We start from the raw sequence: 20,561 nt of genomic DNA, 5'->3' as shown, positions 1-20,561 counted from the left end.
TCAACACCGGTCACGGCATCTCTTCATCTGTAACGTGCATGTGTGTTGAATTTGAAGTTGCTTGGTGGAGCGGTTCTCGAGATACGTGGACTACATGTAGATGTACATATGTACGAGTCCTTTAATTTATTGTGTATATCAGTAACCTATATGCCCATATATGGGCATATGCTGATCTCATCAGTATGTCCCTACTGTACTGTATATGGGCATATCAGCCGGATCGATATGGTAGTAGAATGATGTAATTTGATGTCAATGTGATGTCACAGACAACAAAGATTTAAATCACATACAAATTCTGTCCACTCTTTGACTGATACAAGGCATCTATGAAGCCGACTAGCTTCCAGAGAATGGCTGCTGATAGAAAGAATGAGGGTAAACTGGCAACAGTGGATGGAAATCATTCTACGGATGAAGGCCTTGGACTGGAAATCCTGCAGATAACCAAGGATTCCCAGCGGCAACATGGTCTCAGGCATGGCGACTACCAGAGATACAGAAGATACTGTGCCAGCCGACTACGACGCCTGCGCAAATCCCTGGGCTTCAAAATGGGCAACAGACACAAGTTCGCAGAGAAAAAGATTACTGTTGATGTGCTTTCTGACAGTAGGTATCTACTACTTGTTCTGATGGAGGCAGAGCGGTCATGGAGTTATGCCATGGAGCTGAAGCAGGAAGCCATTACAGAGCCCCGTAAGCGCTACCACTCACTGGCACGGTTGCGTAAGGCTGCCAAACATGGCGAGAGGCTGGAAAAGCTTTGTGAATGTCCCCGTGTTGATGCCAGGACCAAGCTGGAGGCACAGGCCTACACTGCCTACCTGACTGGCATGGTGGAATTTGAGCTGCAGCAGTGGACGCCTGCCGTGGAGGCCTTCAACAAGTGCAAGACGATCTATGAGAAGCTAGCAGGTGCGTTCACTGAGGATCTGGCAGTGCTGTATCATCAGCGTGTAGAGGAAATCTCACTCAACATTCGCTACTGTGCATATAACATAGGTGACCAGAATGCCATCAATGAGCTGATGCAAATGAGACTGACTGGGGGAGGTGGAGGCTTTATGGCTGAGAAACTAGAGGCTCTGATTACCCAGATGAGAGCCAAGCAGGCGGCCACCATGAGTGAGGTAGAATGGCGAGGGCGCTCGGTGCCTGTAAAGGTTGAAAAGGTCCGCATCTTCCTCCTGGGCCTGGCAGATAATGAGGCTGCCATTGCTCAGGCAACAAATGAAGAGACCAAAGAGCACCTGTATGAGACCCTGTTGTCTGAGTGCAGAGACACCATCCAGGTTGTGAGGGAGGAGCTCAAGGCAGAGGCGAAGCAGCGTGAGAGAGGTCCAGATCCACACAGTGGCAAGGTATCCAACCTGCAGTTTCTGCACAGCTACTTGACCTACATCAAGCTGTGTACTGTGGTGAAGAGAAATGAGAACATGGCCAATATGCTGCAAGTTAAACTGAAGGAGCCTCAAGCTGCTGACAACAAGAGGGGCCCTCGTCCCCAGGACCTGATCCGTCTGTATGACATCATCCTGCAGAGTCTAGCCGAGCTGTCCACCCTGCCGGGATTAGAGAAAGACGACACCTTTCAGAGGGAGGTGGTCCTTAAAATGCTGGTCTATAAGGCCTACAGGTGTTTCTTCATAGCCCAGTCTTATGTGATGGTGAAGAAGTGGAGTGAGGCTTTGGTGTTGTATGAGAGAGTGCTGAAATATGCCAGAGAGATCCAGTCCAAGTCCAAGACACTCAACAACAGTCTGAAGGATCTCCCTGATGTACAAGAACTCATTGCTGATGTCAATGCTGAAAAATATTCACTTCAGGCTTCTGCCATTTTAGACATTGACGAGACTGCTCAGGTTCCATCCCAGCAACAGGTGAAAGACAACAAGCCCCTCAGTGAATGTTTGGAAACCTTCAACCTCAACCATACTCTTGTCCGTAAGCAGGCCAATCTGGTCCACTTCCCTCCTGACTTCCAGCCAATCCCCTGCACACCCTTATTCTTTGACCTAGCACTCAAACATTTGGCGTTCCCACCATTGAACGACAAGGTGATGAAGCAGAAGGACAAGGCTGACAAGATAGAGCAAAAAAGCAAGGATGACAAGGTGGAGCAGAAATGCCAGGGTGGCCTGACAGGTTACATCAAGGGCATCTTTGGATTTGGCAATACATAAAAAACCCACATGGGAAGCCGGCTTCCCATAGCCAGTCACAGCTGTTCAGAGGTCAATAAATGGGGAGGTCAATCAAACAGATGTTACAGGGGGCCTACGGCCCTACAGCATACTGTATAGGCCTAATCAGCTTATATAATCAAATTTAGAATCATTTAAAAATAGTGTGTAATATTTACATACGCCAGAAATAGAAGAACAACCAACACTCAAACTTGGGTATAGAAACACTTTCCAGTATGCTAGCCCAGGGGTTCTCAACCCATGGGTCACGACTCACGACCCGTACATTATTTTCCCCCCAAAATACTTTTTTTGCAACTGAATGGCTGGAAAATGGAAATGAACAGTACACATAGTACATGCATAAACTTTCCTCAATGATTATATATATAAGGGACACGAAACATGGCCAAAGCATTTCCGGGGTTGTAAAAATGCTCCATTTGAAGATAAAATTATGATATCTAGTTTTTTCTTCTATTTATGCAGTGCACAATGGTAGAAATACGGTATATACTAATTTATTGTGACTGCAGGTCGCATTTTATGAAAACATCAATTTTTCGTTTGTTGGTTGGTTGGGGTGAACTTCCTATCCAACCAACTGAAAAATGGACGTTTTCATAGTATATCACGTGACATCACATGATTTTTTTCAATTCAAACTTTATTCAAGACGCTCACAGGGGGGTCCATAGGGCGGTACACATAAAACATAAAAACACAAAAGTAAACAAACTATAAATAAACAAACAAACAGGGGGGGACTCGTATCGCTGTACATACAGGCTAAAACACCAGTGGCTCCACAGCTTAGCCTTAGATGATAGTCTGACAGAGCTTTTAGCAGGGTTAGAAAGTGATGCAAAGATGCTGTTCTCAGAGTCTGTTAACCTGCACATAAATCTATATATCAGGTTTCGTAGCACAGCAGGGCAAGTGGGTACATTTATTTCTACAAACACTTGACTGGCACTACAGCAGTCTCATGAACTCAGATTAGTCTCATGCAGTCATCTCTCCATTATAGGCCACTGACATTTTTTGCAGGCTGCCCTTTTTGTAGTGTCGCCACAAGTGGGCAGTGTACAGCGGAGTACATTAGGCTTTAAAAAGTGAGATTTTCACTGGAACAGAGCAGAAATTAAATTTATGTATGAGTGTGTTGGCTTGGGCATACAGTTTACGCCGCTGTCTAAAAATATCTCTATCATCAGATAGGTCGTTTGTTATGAAATTACCTAGATATTTGGTCTCTTTGCATTCTTTTAATGACATTCCAGACAGGTAGAAATCAGGGATGGAGATCCTTGATGTCATCAATATTAAGTCAATTTTTCAGTTGGTTGGTTGGTTGGGGTGACCTAGGCCTACCAACCAACCAACTGAAAAAAATACATTTTCATAAAATGCGACCTGCAGTCGCAATAAATTAGTATATCATGAGATATCACGTGACATCACATGACATCATCAGGGATGGAGATCCCTGGTGTCATCAATATTGGCCAGCAACTCTACATCTGACCTCAATGACCTGACCTTTATATTTTTCCAAAAAGAATACAAACAGCCAATAGCATATTACAAAGTTATCCCCCTCACTGGTGAAAATACCGGGAGGAAAAACGGAGCTGACCTGTTCTGACATTACATGCCAGGCCTTCTCTTCTCCTCTCCAGTGTTTCCGGGACCCGAGCTCTCCCCCCGAGTTTGTGAATAAAGATCCGCCCGGCCCTGGGTGGGCTTTAACTCTGCTTTGCCTCTCCTTGTTGTGCATTTGGCCCAAATGAATGGCCAATGAAAAATACTTACCGGTATACCAAATGTCCCACTGACCCACTCCACAACCCCGGCTGCCGGACATGATGAACCTTGGCTGAAAAAATCCAAAATTGTCCTATAATTTCTCTTTGGAGTTACATGTAGCCGGCTACTTCATATCTCCAGCAGATGGTACTAGTGATCTACAGCCTCAAAGTAGCCTATGCATTCATCTTTTAAATGTAGCCTATAATACACATGATACTAGCCTACCGGTACATGATGTGATCAGTGCCGGTGTCTGCTGCAACGACATCACAACAGGAGTGAAAACTCATTCTTAACCTTTATATCTGCCGCCGGTGTCGCGAAACATAATCTACAAGCCCGCACTGTGAGCTTGTAGGATCGTCTTTTCGGTCCGACAACGCCTCCTAGCGTCTTGAGTGCAGCATCTCGCACTCCTTTTCCAAGTCACCCCCCCCCTCCGCGCTCTGTCCCGCCCCCGTTTTAGGAAGAAACGCACTATTCAGTAACACGGGCGGTCCGGGCGAGCGGAGATTGTGCCTCTGACCGTATGCCGACCACGTCCACGGCCAACTTAGTACTTACCAAGTAGTCTACACAATCGGGTGGTCCACCGTCCGTCCAACTGGCACAAAAAATTACTGGTATGTATATTAATTTGGTGGTCCTTGAGTTCTACGTCACTATCCCGCTCCGTTGGGCGAGTGCGCAACGCAAAATGAACTGCCCCAAACGGACAAGCTAACAGTCATCATACGTCATTTGTTTCCATGCCTCCTGCGCAGGCCCACGACTCTGTCAATCAGACAGACAGAGAAGAAACCAACATGAAGGGCTGGTTATTATAATGCAGCACCGCGGCTGAAGGGACAAGAGAGCAGCAGAAAGAAAAGGCTTTACAGGTCAAATATCTGCCCTATATGATGTTTATAATCACCCCGTGAGTTGGTGCGCTGTTGGAACGCTCCTACACGCTGCATGTCATCGGGCGTGATGTCATAATTTCACCGATATGGTCGCATGAAAATAACGATGGGAGCAGGTTGTTGTATAGCGATGCGGCTAACGCGGCTAGTTAGCAACGCAGGCTAACGTGAACGTTTATAGCTGATATACTACTGTACTGATGATGCTGTGCTGTCCTTCCTGCCACTAACATCAATGTCGGTGCATAATATCGTTATAACCTCACCGGTGAATCGATTAGCATGGGTTGATCGATCCCCAGCACACAGTGATAGTTGTTTTTGTGGTCTTCTGCCCATATGTTATGTTATTAATCACCTCACCAGTTCATGTCACATTACCAACTAACGTTTCCACTTGAACGTAGAAATCAGTTTTGTTGTTCAAATTATAAAAATGCAAATGCAATGTTATGTGCACAGGCGAGTCAGAAGGCTGTAGCTAATTTGGTAGCCTATACTGTAGGTAGCCAGTCCATGCATGTCGTTAGCTGTTATTATGTCATCTTCATAATGTTTTCATAGAGGTTATTGTGAAAAGTACACCCACAACAATGGATCCCTATATTGTGTGGCAAAGACATTGTATGTGACACTGCTTTGTCCTGCAGGTAGGCTGCGTTTGCAGCCAGGAGAGGAGAGGGAAAGATGCCTCCTCCATCTTTTACCCTCGATGCTCAGCTAAGATTTCATGATAAATGGCTGAAGATAGACTTGCAGGTAAGTTGACCTTCACAGGGGATGGATTTATATGAAAGACTTTCATGTCGTGTTTGCTTTTAGAAAAATATTATTTTCTGTGTTCATAATGATCAGTAATAGCCTACCTACACATTCAGTTGCATTGAAATGTCATGTCACTTGTCAAGTTCTAATGGTTAACTGTGGCTATTTTACTATTATTACCGGTCAGTGTTATTTTAGCAGTCATTCATATCTGTGATGATGGAAATGTACTTTGTCGTTTTTAGACATTTGACCTATCACACAGCAATTCTGAGTGATGCTTGTTGCTGTTATTAGATTATAGTCATTCGTCATAGTCGTTCTCATCGTGGCTTTCTTAGAACATAACAAAGTTGTTATGGTGGTGAAAGGGAGTAATGGTGTTACCCTCCTCCCCTGCTTGAATGTCTTGCCATGCTGTTACAAAGATGTAAACACACCATGATGTTGCAAGAATGGGGCATTACACACCATGACTAAGATCTGTAGGAGTCCAAAATACAGCCAACCTCAGCACACACACATCTTCTTTGTTTTCACCAGTTGTGCAAGAACAAAAATAAGTCAGTCTGGTAGACTAGTCGTGTGTGTGTGTGTGTGTGTGTGTGTGTGTGTGTGTGTGTGTGTGTGTGTGTGTGTGTGTGTGTGTGTGAAACAATTAATGCCATTTGGCAGTCACTTCATATGTAAAAGAGGCTGTCATCTATATCCATCCAGGATAGCTGCTCTACTGTAGTTCACAACGTGCTGCACCACATTATGTTGTGACCTTGTAGATCTGCTATTTTTGAAATGATGCTGATGCTGACAGAATCAATGCACATTTGACCTTTCCCAGCTTACTGGGTTGAAGTTGCCAAATCAGTCATGTTTGATTTCTTGGTGGTTGTTTGAGTTGTCCTGCATGTGTCATTCTTGGTCTCCCTAGAACCGGTTCTGATTGGCTGGGACTCACCCTGACCTGTATTAACATGAATTGGGGATGGCTAAATGAGAGTTTAAAATGGCATAGACAGACATGTGTATCAATATCTTACTATTAGAGCTGTCTCCATCACAACCATGGCAATACAGCCAACGTATCTGTTCCATGTCTAGTGTCATGTTTGAGTTCACATGTTGCTGATATTTGAAACCAAGATCCTTGGAAAGTAGAAGTTGGATTTATGACCGGTGTCATTCCCGTGTGAAGAAATGTTGCATAGGGAAATGTTTTTACTGGTACTATTGTTTATTTACTACATTACTTATTAAAGGAGGACGATAAAAGCGCTCGCCGACCCTTTCCAGAGCCTTTCTGAATATCTTATCTAGCAGGTTTGATATTTGACTCTGTCGTCGACTGGACATCATACAGTACGAACTGGGTTGCGAGTCTTGCGACTGCGCCCTGAGAAGAGCCTGTATTACAGCCAATGAGAGCACAGGGCAGCTGTGCTCACTGCTCACAGCACTGCTGTCTGTCTGTCTGATATATAACCTTTATTCTGTCGGTAAATCCCTGTGTCGTACATATTGGTACTTAGCTATATTAGCCCAATATTGCTGTTACGCATTTCACTTGAATAATGTTGATCACCTAAACCGCATCGGAATCAACGCTGCAAACGGTTGGACCGTGTGTGTGTGTGTGTGTGTGTGTGTGTGTGTGTGTGTGTCTAGTGACGTCATCTCTGTGGGGGCTGCGGGGCTCAAGCCCCCATGAAGATGTAACACCTCTTTTGTCCGGGGTGGCCAGCACTAGTGTCAGTGCCACCACAATGGCTAATAATTCCTTGATATCTAGTACCCAACAAAAGACAAACTTTTTTTCTATGCTCATAGGTGGAAGAGTCATGCTTTGCTGCCTTGAAGCCTCACTTGTGCTGCACAGTTCTTTTCCCACAGCGCACAGAGCCAAAAACACTTTTCATTGAGTCACAACTTCACATCTCGCTCATTTTCAAATTCGAGCTTTCATTTGGTATATATCGTGCGTGTATTGCGTCTCTACGAAACGGTATCAAGTGAAAAGGAAAGTTCAGGAAATCGGATTAAACCCCATTTGCTGTGTGATGGGGTGATGAAACTGAACGAGCAAATGGAATCGCGCACAATGCATGGCACAAGTAATAACTTATTTGACAGTTCTATTATATAAACACAGTGGACACAAGGAATTGACAGGCACTCGCTTCTGCTGATTATAGGAAAATTACAATCACAGAGATGCGTAGGAGAATAAGCAGCCTGACTCCGCGGACATCTCCATTGCAGGTGTGTGGCGCGAGCTGCTCTATACCAAACTAATTTGGCATTACGGCTTATGGGTGCTTTTAAAATCGCCTTCCCAAATGTGTATGACCAAAATAACCATTTAGGGGAAGCATGCCAACACGCCCATGACCACACCTCTAGGCACAAATACCGGTGTCGGCATAATGGATAGCGGGTGACGCTCCTATAAGCTCCTATACTATAATTTTCGGGCACCGGCTGACTTGGGTAACGGCAGCGATGAATTTAGAGCCCTTTAATATCTTTTGGTCAGTTGAGTTAGTTTCACGATAGCTATAGTAGGAGAATTAGACAGTCTAAACTAAATATGAATATAAGTTGTATTTTACGAATTGGATTTTGGGATGGCTCAAATCATCATGGCAACATTTTATGTATGGCAATGCTACGTATGATTCATTCCAGTCTTATAACACAGTCGCACTGGATTAATCATGTCTGGTAATGGATTGCAATTGTCCGCTGTGTGTACTGTGTATACTTTGCAGCAGCAAAATGTTCACAAAATGCTATTCACTGTGCTATGCTATTAACTAAAATGTTTAATTAAAGTGTAATTGATGCAGGTTTTGTTTGTGCTCTTTTGCAGCGAGCATTCTCTCCAGAGGGACTGAGCGAGATGTGGAACGAGATGGTGAAGGATGAGGAGATATCGTTCAATGGTGAGGAGTCGGCTCACCCAGGTATGATGGCACTGATAGCACCATTTATGTGTGACACCGTGGATTGTCAACACTCTGAAAAAATTATTCCTTGAAAACTTGATAATAGAGACAGGACCGCAATCCGAGTGCAGTATGCATGATGCATCTAATGCCTAAAATGTCCTTCCAACTCTGCAGAAGACTGCACTGACTGCTTTGGCGCCCAGAAGAAGGACGAGTCCAACGACAAGGAGAAAAAAGAGGAAGAGGACACATCCACGTCCGTCCATCACTCCATCATCGAGACGTGGGACTGGGGGCGGCAGCCGGGTGAGCCGTCCTATGTATTTTGTCATTTGAATGCCGGTTGAGTCAAATCGCAGTGACTACCACAGCACGGTGCTGGCAGCACCTGCATCCACTGCATCCAAATGTGATACAGGACCTATTTTTTTTGTCAAACACACAGCCAGCTGGGGCGCCCGGTGGCCTGGTGGTCCAGGCGCATGCCACATATGGGCTCTGGCCTGGCAGCGTGTCGCGTGTTCGAGACTTCGAGTCCCGTTCATGACAACCTTTGCTGCACATCTCTTCCCTTCCCTCTCCCTCTTTCCTATTAATCTTCACTTGAAACTATCAATAGAAAGAAAAAACTATCAATAGAAGAAAAGTAAACACATTTGACCCCTCTTCCGCTTTCACTGGCACGTGAAGTGTGTGCCAGCTCAAGTGTCTACACACAGTGTGCAGGTCAGACTGGTTATTTTTACCCCTACAGGATCCGGGGGTAATCTGGGTAGCCGGCCGCTGTGATGCCATCCAATAGTGGGTTGCGTCCATGACTTTGACTGTAGGCTCTTGTTTACTGGCAGGACTGGGTGGGACTATGATATGCTGGTAGGAGATAAGCATGGTGGGCTGGGGGGTTGGGGGGTGGTACCTGTGCGTGCGCAGTCGGTGTCCTTATCAATTGCAGGCTTGGTTGTTTTCGTTATTGAGACACAACTTTAGTTGAGTCACAGAGTCAGACTCTTCATTCTGAGGAGACGTGTGTGTGTTTATTAAAGCTATTATTATAGCACGTTTTGCTTAATTTAAAAAGGACAGTGAGTGCCAGTATTCGAAACCTGGATTGCAGTTATGTAGTTAACGTGTTAACTGCCTGAGTTACAAGGGGTGTGTGTGTGTGTGTGTGTGTGTGTGTGTGTGTGTGTGTGTGTGTGTGAGTTTAGTGAGTTATATTAAAGAACTACAAGAAATAATGGTCCTGTACCTGCTTCAGTAATTCTTTATACTGTAACCAAACTGTATTGCAGACCAAAAGGACCATTGTTAAATTGCAATATTTGTATGTCTTTTCAAGGTTATTTTTTAGGCGTTTCTGTTCTATTGGATACCACAGCAGGAAAGAGTGAAGAGAGAGACATCTGTTAAAAAGGTCATGAGCCAGATTTGAGCCCAGGATGTTGCCATTAGATCTGAGACCGCCCCCCCCCCCACACACACACACACACACAGCTCTCTGCTCTGCACTGGTACGATTGCATGTGAGTGCAGTGGGCACAATTGAGATCACTTTTATGTGCAAGTGCTCCTCTGCCATTGATATTTCGGTTTCAAACATCGTAGCCTACTTCCTGTTCTCCCACTGAGTGCTCGGATGTGTAGAATGTGCAGGCGTCAGCAGTCTGTTCAACCCATATAGCCCAGGACTGATCTATTGTTACAGAACCAGGGGTCCCTCTTCCACCACAGGGCTGTCAAAAAGCTGTGCTCTCTTTAGTAGAAGTGCTGATTCTATTTGGAAGAGCATGATGGTGTTGCTGTCAGGCAGAAACCTCCCCATAATAACAAATGCCCTATTTTATACTTTGTCATGTGAGTGTCACAGAAAGTATATTGAAAATAGCCGATCTACAGGTTTCCAACACGTTGCGAGGCGACTATTTTTGAGTGACGCAACCACTCCCTTACGGAGCTATGTGTGTGGCTGGGTAGGTGAGTGTGTGGCTGGCTGGGTGTGTCTGAGCACGAAAACAGCATGGTTGTTTTTCACCACCTGTGCGCAACCTAACACACACACGCACATGTATACTGTATATATGATGATTTCGGGTGTGCCAGTACAGTACAGTACAGTACAGTACAGTACAGTACAGTACAGTACAGTACAGTACAGTACAGTACAGTACAGTACAGTACAGTACAGTACAGTACAGTAGATGGACCCCCACACAGTAACTCTGTCATTTCTCAACCGTTTCGGACGCGGGGAGGCACACCGGAACCGGGCCGGCCCTCTGGCTGCGTTCATTGTGGAACTTCCGGGAACCCCCCCCCCAGGGACCCACACAGAGATGCACCACTCACTTCACACGGCTGTGATTTCTTAAAACAATTAGACTTTTGTTGAGACACCAGTTCAAACTGGTTAAGTCTGTTTGTGGGTTTAATAACCAATGTATTAATAAGGGCTTATGACTACATTGGATCCATTGTAGCACAGGTTCTTCTTTCCATTTCCCAAAAAGTAACTGTGTTGGACAATGGACATACTGTACAAGGTTGTGAAGACATGCCCCTATGAATGTGTCAGTGACTCTGTGTTGGAGCTTTAGTTATTCTTTATGGAGCCGTGGGTAATGCATAATGAATAGCAAGACACTTTTCCCTGGCAGGAAAATGTATAGAGCCACGGGCAGCTGGCAGCAGAGTGCAGCTCACTGAACTTCAGGGCACACAGAGAGGGTTAGCCAGTCTGGCTTACATAAAGCTTAAATGGATTCCATATCTGCTATTTTTGCCTGTCTTGTCCTCCCCTGTGACGCTATCATATAGGGATGATAATATAGCATTTTCATCTGATAAGGTTGGCACAATGGATTGGCTGTGAGTTGAAGGGCGATGGTGTGGGTAGAGGGTACTGTTCATCGTGGCATAATCATTGCAGTGAGGCGAGCGGTAATGACCTTTACGTGAGTTTTGATGACTTGCCCCTGAAAGGCAACTGTGCTACTAGTGCGGCAAAGCCAGTCATTTATATATTTTGTGTTATTTTATTCATCAATACGCCATATGCCCTTGTCTTTGCCCTTGTTTGTTTTCTCTGAGCACAAGAGGTTTTTATGCAGCGTGTAATTTTTATAGTAATTGTCCGTGCCATTTCATTTTTGCATCCCAATTATTATAGTCCTAAAGATCACAAAAAACACAATAAAGTACGAGGTATTAATTAAAACAATTGTGCATGCCTCCCATGCTTTTGGTGATACTGTATGAATGAATGAATAGTTTATTTCGGTCTTAAGACATGTACATGATATATATACAGAAAACTTTACATAAGATGTTTGGACTGAAAAGGTGTAGGCTGAAGCCGTAGCTTATAGGGCCTATCCTTTTTAGCTTATATTACTTTAATACAAGTAATAACGAAACAAACAACACAACTTTGACATTTGGTAGAATCATATGGTGGAGATAATGCATTATAAGAGGTTTATAATAATGTTTTATATTTTAACTGTTATTTAAAAAAAATATCTTGAATTTATAGATTGAATTGCAAATGTTGTGGTCATTATCACAACTATTCCATTTTTCTGCTGCCATGTAATGTGATGGACATCTTTTTTTTAAATGTTGGTTCTTGCTGTTTTGATTTCAAACATCAGTATACCCCTCAGCTCGTAATGGTTTACTTTCATTTGGAACAGCTTCTGAATGCAGCCAGGAAGCAATTTATGTTGCGCTTTGAACGCCAATAAAGCCATTTTCTGGGCTACTATATTGTTGAATTTTAGTGTATTATATTTAATAAAGAGTTTATTAGAAGGTTCATAATAATCAGATCTATTTATTATTCTTATGGCTCTTATGTTTCCCCATCTCCACACAGTAAGTGATGTGTGGAACTCTGAGTGTCCAAGTGATTTCTGACTGAGGTTTTCCAGCTTAGTTCATCATCTATTATTTCACCCAATAATTTATTTTCATTTACTCATTTTCAATTTCCGTAACGTTAAAACGTTAAAAAGTGTGGCTTGATCGTTGATTTCTCTAGTACCAAATATTCTGAATTTCGTTTTATCTACATTCAATGATAACTTATTGTCAAACCATCTTTTTATAATTCTCAATTCCCTTCTACTGTACTCCGAAGCTTCTCCAAATTCTCGCCACAACAATACAAGTTTGTATCGTCAGCAAATAGGACATATTTTAACAAAGTTGACACAAAGTTGAAATTGCGGGATTTGACGGCCTCCACTTCATGTTTCAGCTGTGTTTTTAAACCCATGAATGTGCCCTTCACATGTAGTAGCGGATATAGGTAAATAGTTTGTGTACTGTAGTGAGGCTGGTAATAGGAGAGTCCCCCCGCCTCATAGTTCAGTTCAGTTCAGTTCAGTTTTATTTTCGGAATGGAGGACATACAGTTCATACATAGCACACTTTTCTTTTCTCTCTTTTTGAGTGTCCGTTGCTCATGTCCTGTCCGATATCTGAAAAGGGGCTAGGGAGAAGCCATAGGCTTGTCAGGCCCTACCCCTGAAGTCTCTGACTGTCGGACACAGCGGAGAGAAAAAGGAAGGGTTGGATGAAGTGTTTGTTCAGTGAAGACGTGCTGGTCTTCGCCGTGTCATAGGAAAGCACAGTAGTGTCACACACTTCTTACCTGAGCCGGCGAATCACAACCTAACTATCCCACACTGTGACTGCACACATGTGACATGCCGTTTGGGACTGTACTCTTTCGTTTGCGCACACATGCGCGTGTGTGTGTGTGTTAAGGCTGTCCCCGAACATTCGGGGGTTCGAACGTTCGCTCGTTAGGGTTGGCACTCGAATCTTAATTAATGGGCTTGAACCATTCGTTTTTTTATTATTTTGTTATTTTTATTAATTTTTTCCTTTTTTTAACTCGAGAGTAATCTCTCAATAAATCCCACTGTTGGAAATATATTTTCTTATTAATACTATTTTGGATTTATATAGGCTTTTATAAGATTTAGATTAATTAATAATGGTGTTAAGCACCATTATTAATCCTTCCCGGGGACGCATTGTGAACTTAACCCATATTTCACTGATAGTCTATGCAATGTCGCCCCCATAGGATCTATTTATAAATGGAAGTTCGGAGCTCGAAGGTTATTTTTTTAATTAATTAGAAACGAATGGTTCGGATGTGCGCTCGAAAATTCCTGCCGAAGTTCGAGTCCTTAAAACAGGGCTAGGGTACAGCCTTTGTGTGTGTGTGTGTGTGTGTGTGTGTGTGTGTGTGTGTGTGTGTGTGTGTGTGTGTGTGTGTGTGTGTGTGTGTGTGTGTGTGTGTGTGTGCGCGTGTGTGTGGATGTTAATACTGCCGTAACACAGAGGGTGTAAACGCTTCTGAAAGGGTTAACACCACTTCTTGGTTGTAATATACTGATATAAATAATTTGTACAGTAGGTACTTTTGAATTTAACAAGCGGCTTATAAATCACTGTTGTTTTTATATCTCTGTGCTGCAGAGTGCAGACATTATAATTTCACTGGACTGTGAGGCCTGTGGCATTACATAACGTGACTCTCTAAATGAAATTCTTGAGACTCTTGTAGGGCAGCAACAACATAAGCTACTCTGTGACCAAAGATGAAACCTCATAGAAATTGCATTTAGGAGTGGAAAATGTCTATAGATTACTCATATGGAAGTTAGTCTACCACTAGCTCACTAATCCGGCACGGATTAAACTATAACTCTTTTGCTTTTATTGTGACATCACATCCCTCTGCAGCTGCCAGATCTCAGAAAGTGTGTGTGTGTGTGTGTGTGTGTGTGTGTGTGTGTGTGTGTGTGTGTGTGTGTGTGTGTGTGTGTGTGTGTGTGTGTGTGTGTGTGTGTGTGTGTGTGTGTGTGTGTGTGTGTGTGTGTGTGTGTGTGTGTGTGTGTGTGTGTGTGTGTGTGTGTGTGTGTGTGTGTGTGTGTGTGTGTGTGGACGTGTGCATGCGCAGATATGGGATTCAAATTAACCGGTTTTGATCGCATTGTTTATTCACATTTTATTATATTGTACTTTGTCGTGTGTGTGCATGTAGATGAGGTGGAGCTCAAGGAGTGTCTGATGGTGCTGGTTGACGACCAGCAGAAGCTGTCGGCCCAGATGGCCAAGAGCACGCTGTCGGCGCAGCGCCTCCGGCAGCGCCTGGTCATCCTGGAGCGTTACCTCATCTCCCTGAGCCACAGTATGATGGAGGAGAATTACAAGGTCCGCTGGAAGGGCCCGCCCAGCCCACCGCTGCCCACCGCTGACAATAAGAGGTGACGTTAAACCTGATTTTGTACTTTGCTGCGTGCCATTGTCAGGTGCCAAAAATCGCCAGTCTTACAAGCCCACAACTTGTGAGCAACTGCATCTCCTACACACAACTTGTGAGCTTGTAGATTGCCTTAACTTTGCTGTGGAGGAAATTGGGTACCGCTGGAATGGCCCGCCCAGTCCAAGCACGAAAATAGCATTTGTTCACTACCAACCGACCCACGGGTTGAGAACCCCTGCAGTACAGTACAGTAGAGGGAACCCCTGGGGACCCCCACATGGCAACATTTCTCAACCGTTTCGGACACAGGGCGGCTCGCCGGAACTGGGCCGGCACCCTGGGCGCGTTCTTGCGGGTCTGGAAGTTCCAGGGACCCCCCTGGGGGCCCCCACATGGAGTTGCACCACTTACTTCACACGGGTGTGATTTCTTTCTTCATGAAAATAGCTACAGTTTCTGAACATTAATACATTCAAAATGTGGCACCTGGAGTCAACTACTGTGACAGACAACCCATTCCATTGTGTAAATATGTTAAGAAAGCACCAATATACTCATCCCTATAATTTCAGATTTCAGATTTGTGATTTTGAGGTACTGTACTTGTTCACAAAAAAAATGTGATGTTTGATTGTGTCCATATGGCCAGCCCTAATCCCGGTTGTATTGTCCTTGTGTGCTTCCAGCCCTCGTCCAGTCAGTAAAGGGGTTGAAGGCCTGGCCAGAGTGGGCTCCAGGGCAGCGCTGTCCTTTGCCTTTGCTTTCCTGCGCAGAGCCTGGAGGTCAGGTGAGCACATTTCCAGAATAAAGCCAGGAGTCTTGGTTCAGTGGGTTGTTGTGCATATGGATCCGTAGCCGATGACACTCCTTAACACTCGGCTCACCATCTGTTTTTAGAGTTGTGTCACAACACTGTCACACGCTGTCCAGGGTAAACAACGCTGCACATTTGCGCAACACTTTCTCGTGTGGTGTCTGCTGGATGATGGACTGGGTGACTTTTTGGAGGATGGGGTCAGTGGGGAGGGGAATGGTGGGGGGTGGGGTGAGCGGTCAGCATGTCATTCATAAAGCCTCCCTGGAGACGCCAAGGTCGGAGTCTCCTCCATGCACTACTGGTGAGGTTGTGTTACAGGCCTTGATTTGATAATCCACCCCCTGTATTGCTTAGGGGTGAGAGTGGACCCTGGCTCTGAAGAATGAGCCGTTGAACCAGACTACAGCAGAGTCTCTGGTCCACTGCAATAGGATACTTTCCCATTTATTGACAGAGAGATAACTGCTTACTTTTCACTGAGATGTCCAGGAGGTCAACAACGTTCAGATGCTAAATTTGATCATTGTTGGGTCAAGGTTATGTGACATGCTTTGTTTGCACAGCCGTATAGTGCATGGAGCCTGGGTATGAATGTTCGGTTTCTGCCTTTTGTACGCGGATCCAAATGTGTGGTTCCGATCTGTGGTGTGTACCTTTTTGTTTTACCTGTTTGGTAAGCCAGTAGAGATGCTTTGATTCATATGTGCACTTGTACAGTATTCTGATGCGTTGCTGAGTGTATAGCCAGTCCATGGGGTCTGGGTGATAACAAAGTGCCTGGCTGTCCACTGTAGGCTTCCTGTAACATGAGCAGCACGCATGCACGCAGGCACACACACACACACACACACACACACACACACACACACGTGCGCGCACACGCACGCGCACACACAAACATACAGCTGAGCCGCAGGCCTTCGCCCCCTGTCTGGCTACATTCCTGGAATGTACTGTAGAAATAACAGGGGCGTAGCAGAAAGCCACTCTCACTATGACTTGTCTGGAGTTTTTCCACCTATCACCTGCTGAATGAACACATTTCTAGCTGATTATGTCGAATCCCACACCCCCTCTAACCGGCCCCAGTCTTTGCAGAATTATAGAGTATTGTTGGACCCGCTATTTAGCCTGATTTACTGTACACTGGGTCGTATGCTTAGTTGTATACTAGGTACATGCCGATGTTGTGTACCGAACAACAACAAAAAAACTAAAACGTCTACAATCTCAGAATGCTGCGCAGCGTGACTTGTTGTGAGTTTGTAAGTCTGCTAGAAATCAAACCTTGGAATTCACTGAAGTTACCAAACCATGACTAATTATTCAAAGATTTATTCTTGAGGGATGGATGCAAGACTGCGCTTAACAGTATGTTTGTCATGAGTTAATTTCCTTTCCTCACTGCAGTGCTGCAAGGTTAACCCATTTAGGTCTGGAAGTGAATAAATAAAAAAGTCTTCTGAAAGAATATATATTCAAAGATTTGTGCCGCATTTTCATGATTTTTCAAAATTAGCAGACCTACATGCTCATAGCGCGCCACTCGGTAGCGTGCTATGAGCTTGTAGATGGAGGGGGTACAGGGGGAGAGGGGAGTTGCACCACTCAGTTCACACTGGTGTGATTTTTGAGTGGTGCAACCACTCCAAGGAACAGCAATGTCCGTGTTCACCTATGCCTGTGTTTACCTATGTGTCTGTGTTGGTTAATGAGCACCACTATATTAGTACCAGTAGGGGCGCTGTTGTGCCAGAAACAGAGAGAGGGATAGTGCTGCATTGTTGCCTGCTAATGAGAGAGAGAGAGAGAGAGAGGTGGGGTGGGGGGTGGAGTTGCAACACTCAGTTCACACAGGTGTGATTTTTCATAAACGAGTGCCTTACTTCATCCTACAAGAGTGTCGCTCCAAAGTTGTGAAATGAGCAGATCTACAAGCTCATAACACGCCACTATGTGGATGAGATGTGTTGTGATCTTGAAGATTGCCTATTTTAACAATTTAAAATGAATAGACAGGATACCATTGATATGGTTGACTGTACGCCATTTTCTTTTCAGATGTTTTCCATGAGCTTTCTATCATCTTATTATATAGTATGCAGTGTCACTGAGCAGTATGGGTGGGAGGGTTAAGGGATTTCTTTATCTTTTTTGTCTTTTATTTTTATTTTTAAATGATATAAAAAGGAATGTTTTTGACATACAAGGTTTCCACCCAGTAATATAACCCGACAATCAGTAATTGATGCACTGCTGATGTGCTATCTTTGCAGTGTGTTTGTCTAACATTTCTCCTCGTTTTTCAGGCGACGATGCAGATCTGTGCAGCGAGCTTCTCCAGGAGTCTCTGGATGCACTGCGTGCTCTACCAGAGGCCACGCTGTTCGATGAAGGAACTGTGTCCTCAGTGTGGCTGGAGGTTGTTGAGAGGGCAACCAAATTCCTCAGGTCGGCAAATGTTCTGTGCTCTGTTACAGGATCCTGTCTGCGACGCATTGAGCTTGTAGATTGTTATTAATTTAAGTCACAATTTAAGAAGTGGTCAAAATAGCAAAATGTTCAGAAGCATTTTCCATAAAAATCTTAATAGTCTTAAAGGTTAAAGCACCAATCTGTGATTTCTTCACCTGGTTGGTGGTATGTAGAACAGCAGGCATAAGGACAATATTAGCAATATTAGCTATAATATTAAAAAGCTATACGTATATATGTTTTTTTTTTTTACATATTGTGTTAATTGTTTAGGAAACAGCGCTAGTGTTTCCTAAACATCCGTTTCACAAATTGCACATTAACCCTCTTATTACCAGCCTTAAATCACATCTTTTTGTGGCTTAGGCCAGATTTGGCGACTTTTTGAATGACAATAGAAATATGTGCGATATGAGCACAATATCACCAAATATCTCATTTTCAAGCTGCATTTCTTCACTTTACAAATAAATTAGAACCATGTCTCTAGCATGTTCCATCGTTTACTTATAGCACTTATAGCAAAAATGAAGCATTTTAGTTCACTGAAACCAATGTGTATTAAAATGCTTATTAATAAATAATGGCAAATGCTAGAAAGAAGATTTTTATATCATTGTAAACTACAGACTTGCAGCTTCAAAATGAGACAATCTGTGACATTGTGGTCACATCTCACATTTTTAGATTGCCATTAGATTGCTGGCCAACGCCAGCCAATTCTGGCGAAAGCCCCATTTCTTAATTCATCATTTTTATGCAAAAATAAACTTCTGCGTTAAAATACAATCACGCCATCTTTTAGAGTCATTTTCAAGTAGTACCCCACGATTTACACCAGATGGCGGGAACGTACCATTATGCTGAAAATCTCTAAAATGTGTAAACTGGTATAACACTTCCGGTTCAAAAGGACGTAAACAACCAATGAAAGATTGTCCCCTACAAGATAGCCTCACTCAGTCGGAATGCTAGGCTAACAATAGCTTCATCATAAGTTAGTCTAAAATCACCCAAATCTAGCCCAGAAGATCCCAAAATATCAGATTTTTTGCCGCGATTCACATAGAGACGGCGCGCGTGCACGATAGTGCACGATCGCGCGGATTTCGGCCGGTTTTTAGTAGATTACATAAAAATAAAAAATAAAATGCAAAAAAATCGGAAAAAAATGATAATTTTATTAATTTTTTTTTGAATTATTGTCTACCACGTCCACAACGTCCTTGGCCTTGAGGGATTTGTTGATAGCACGTCAGAAAACACGTCGTTGGCCATAAGCGGGTTAAGACTTTTGATTGATTGATTGATTGAAGAATGTATTAACAGATTTGAGAATTACAGTACATTTCAAGCACAACTCAATACAAAACTGTTAACTGTGACAACATAAAGCATTACACTAGTTTACAATAGGGTCCACCATTTTAAATTCATCATAACATTTAGAGACGTACAAATAAACACTTCTATATAGTCAAATACAGGAAATCATCATAAAGGAGATAAAAAGGGAAAAAAACATATACAGTGAGGGATTTTGCGGGGGGATTTTACGGGGGCCAGTTTCGAATTGCAGCCGTCCGTAGGTGCTCTTTGAGAGCGGTTTTGAAGGAGTCAAGGGATTTGCATGTCTTTTTTTTTTAAGATATTTTTTGCGGCTTACGCCTTTTATTGGTTTTTTGAAGGGACAGACAGTAGGCTGACAGGAAACGGGAGAGAGATGGGGGAAGACATGCAGTAAAGGCCGTGTCGGGCTCGGGAGTCGAACCCGCGGCACACTGCGACTGGATTACCAGTCGGGTGCCCAGACGGTTACGCCACCGCCTGGGCGGATTTGCATGTCTTAATGACTGTTGGTACGGTGTTCCACATTTTGGTGGCATAGGAGCGAAATTAATTTAATCCCTTATTTGTGCCGAATCTGGGTTGCACATGGTTTGTTGAACTCCCTCTGGTGTTGTGGGTGTGGACTTCGTTGACATTAAGGAAGTATTTAGACAGGTACATAGGTATCTTGGTGGTGGTACTTGGGTAGACTTGGTGGTCACTGGTCATACAAACATTTTCGTGAAATTCTATTTAGCTTTTATCCATGTGTACTGTGTAGGTACTGTACAGCCTAACGTGTCATTTGCCGTGTTTTGTCTCTTGTGGGGTCCAGTGATGTGCATGGAAGTGCCAGTGTCAAAGGCAACATTCCCCTGCAGGACCAGCACCTGGCTCTGGCCATTCTGCTGGAGCTGGCCGTTCAGAGAGGCACACTCAGGTACGCAGATCTTTTAAATATCTTTAAATGCGTTTTTGAAGGTCTTTTGGATGTTTTTTTAAGTGGTGCAACCACTTCCTTACGCAGCTTTTTTTGTA

General features: G+C 43.8%; 2 protein-coding genes across 18 annotated transcripts in view; both read left to right on the top strand.

Annotated features, from left to right (window-relative positions):
* Window positions 1–356: 356 nt before the first annotated feature.
* LOC308320135 (signal recognition particle subunit SRP68-like) lies at window positions 357–2,189 on the top strand (the record flags this gene model as incomplete). The annotated part of the gene is made up of 1 exon (XM_080770454.1): window positions 357–2,189. One exon carries the CDS (start codon window positions 357–359, stop codon window positions 2,187–2,189), a length of 1,833 nt encoding a protein of 610 aa, XP_080626580.1.
* A 2,573-nt stretch (window positions 2,190–4,762) lies between these two features.
* herc2 (HECT and RLD domain containing E3 ubiquitin protein ligase 2) overlaps window positions 4,763–20,561 on the top strand; it is a 74,435-nt gene continuing 58,636 nt past the window's right edge. For 13 of the 17 annotated variants that reach the window (XM_080771314.1, XM_080771309.1, XM_080771317.1 and 10 more), the window contains exons 1-8: window positions 4,763–4,885; window positions 5,560–5,668; window positions 8,541–8,634; window positions 8,794–8,925; window positions 14,681–14,903; window positions 15,589–15,689; window positions 18,029–18,170; window positions 20,359–20,463. In XM_080771314.1, coding sequence (XP_080627440.1) covers window positions 5,597–5,668; window positions 8,541–8,634; window positions 8,794–8,925; window positions 14,681–14,903; window positions 15,589–15,689; window positions 18,029–18,170; window positions 20,359–20,463 — 869 coding nt within the window. In that variant the 5' untranslated portion in view covers window positions 4,763–4,885; window positions 5,560–5,596. Of the gene's footprint in view, window positions 4,924–5,559; window positions 5,669–8,540; window positions 8,635–8,793; window positions 8,926–14,680; window positions 14,904–15,588; window positions 15,690–18,028; window positions 18,171–20,358; window positions 20,464–20,561 lie in introns of all 17 variants that reach the window. The other 4 variants (XM_080771308.1, XM_080771307.1, XM_080771310.1 and 1 more) reach the window with 3 other exon arrangements.

This window comes from Protomyctophum bolini (genome assembly GCF_963924005.1).
Source record: "Protomyctophum bolini genome assembly, chromosome: 8".
NCBI lineage: Eukaryota > Metazoa > Chordata > Actinopteri > Myctophiformes > Myctophidae > Protomyctophum > Protomyctophum bolini.
Note: the sequence above shows the minus strand (reverse complement) of the source record. Positions and strands in the feature narration are given on the sequence as shown.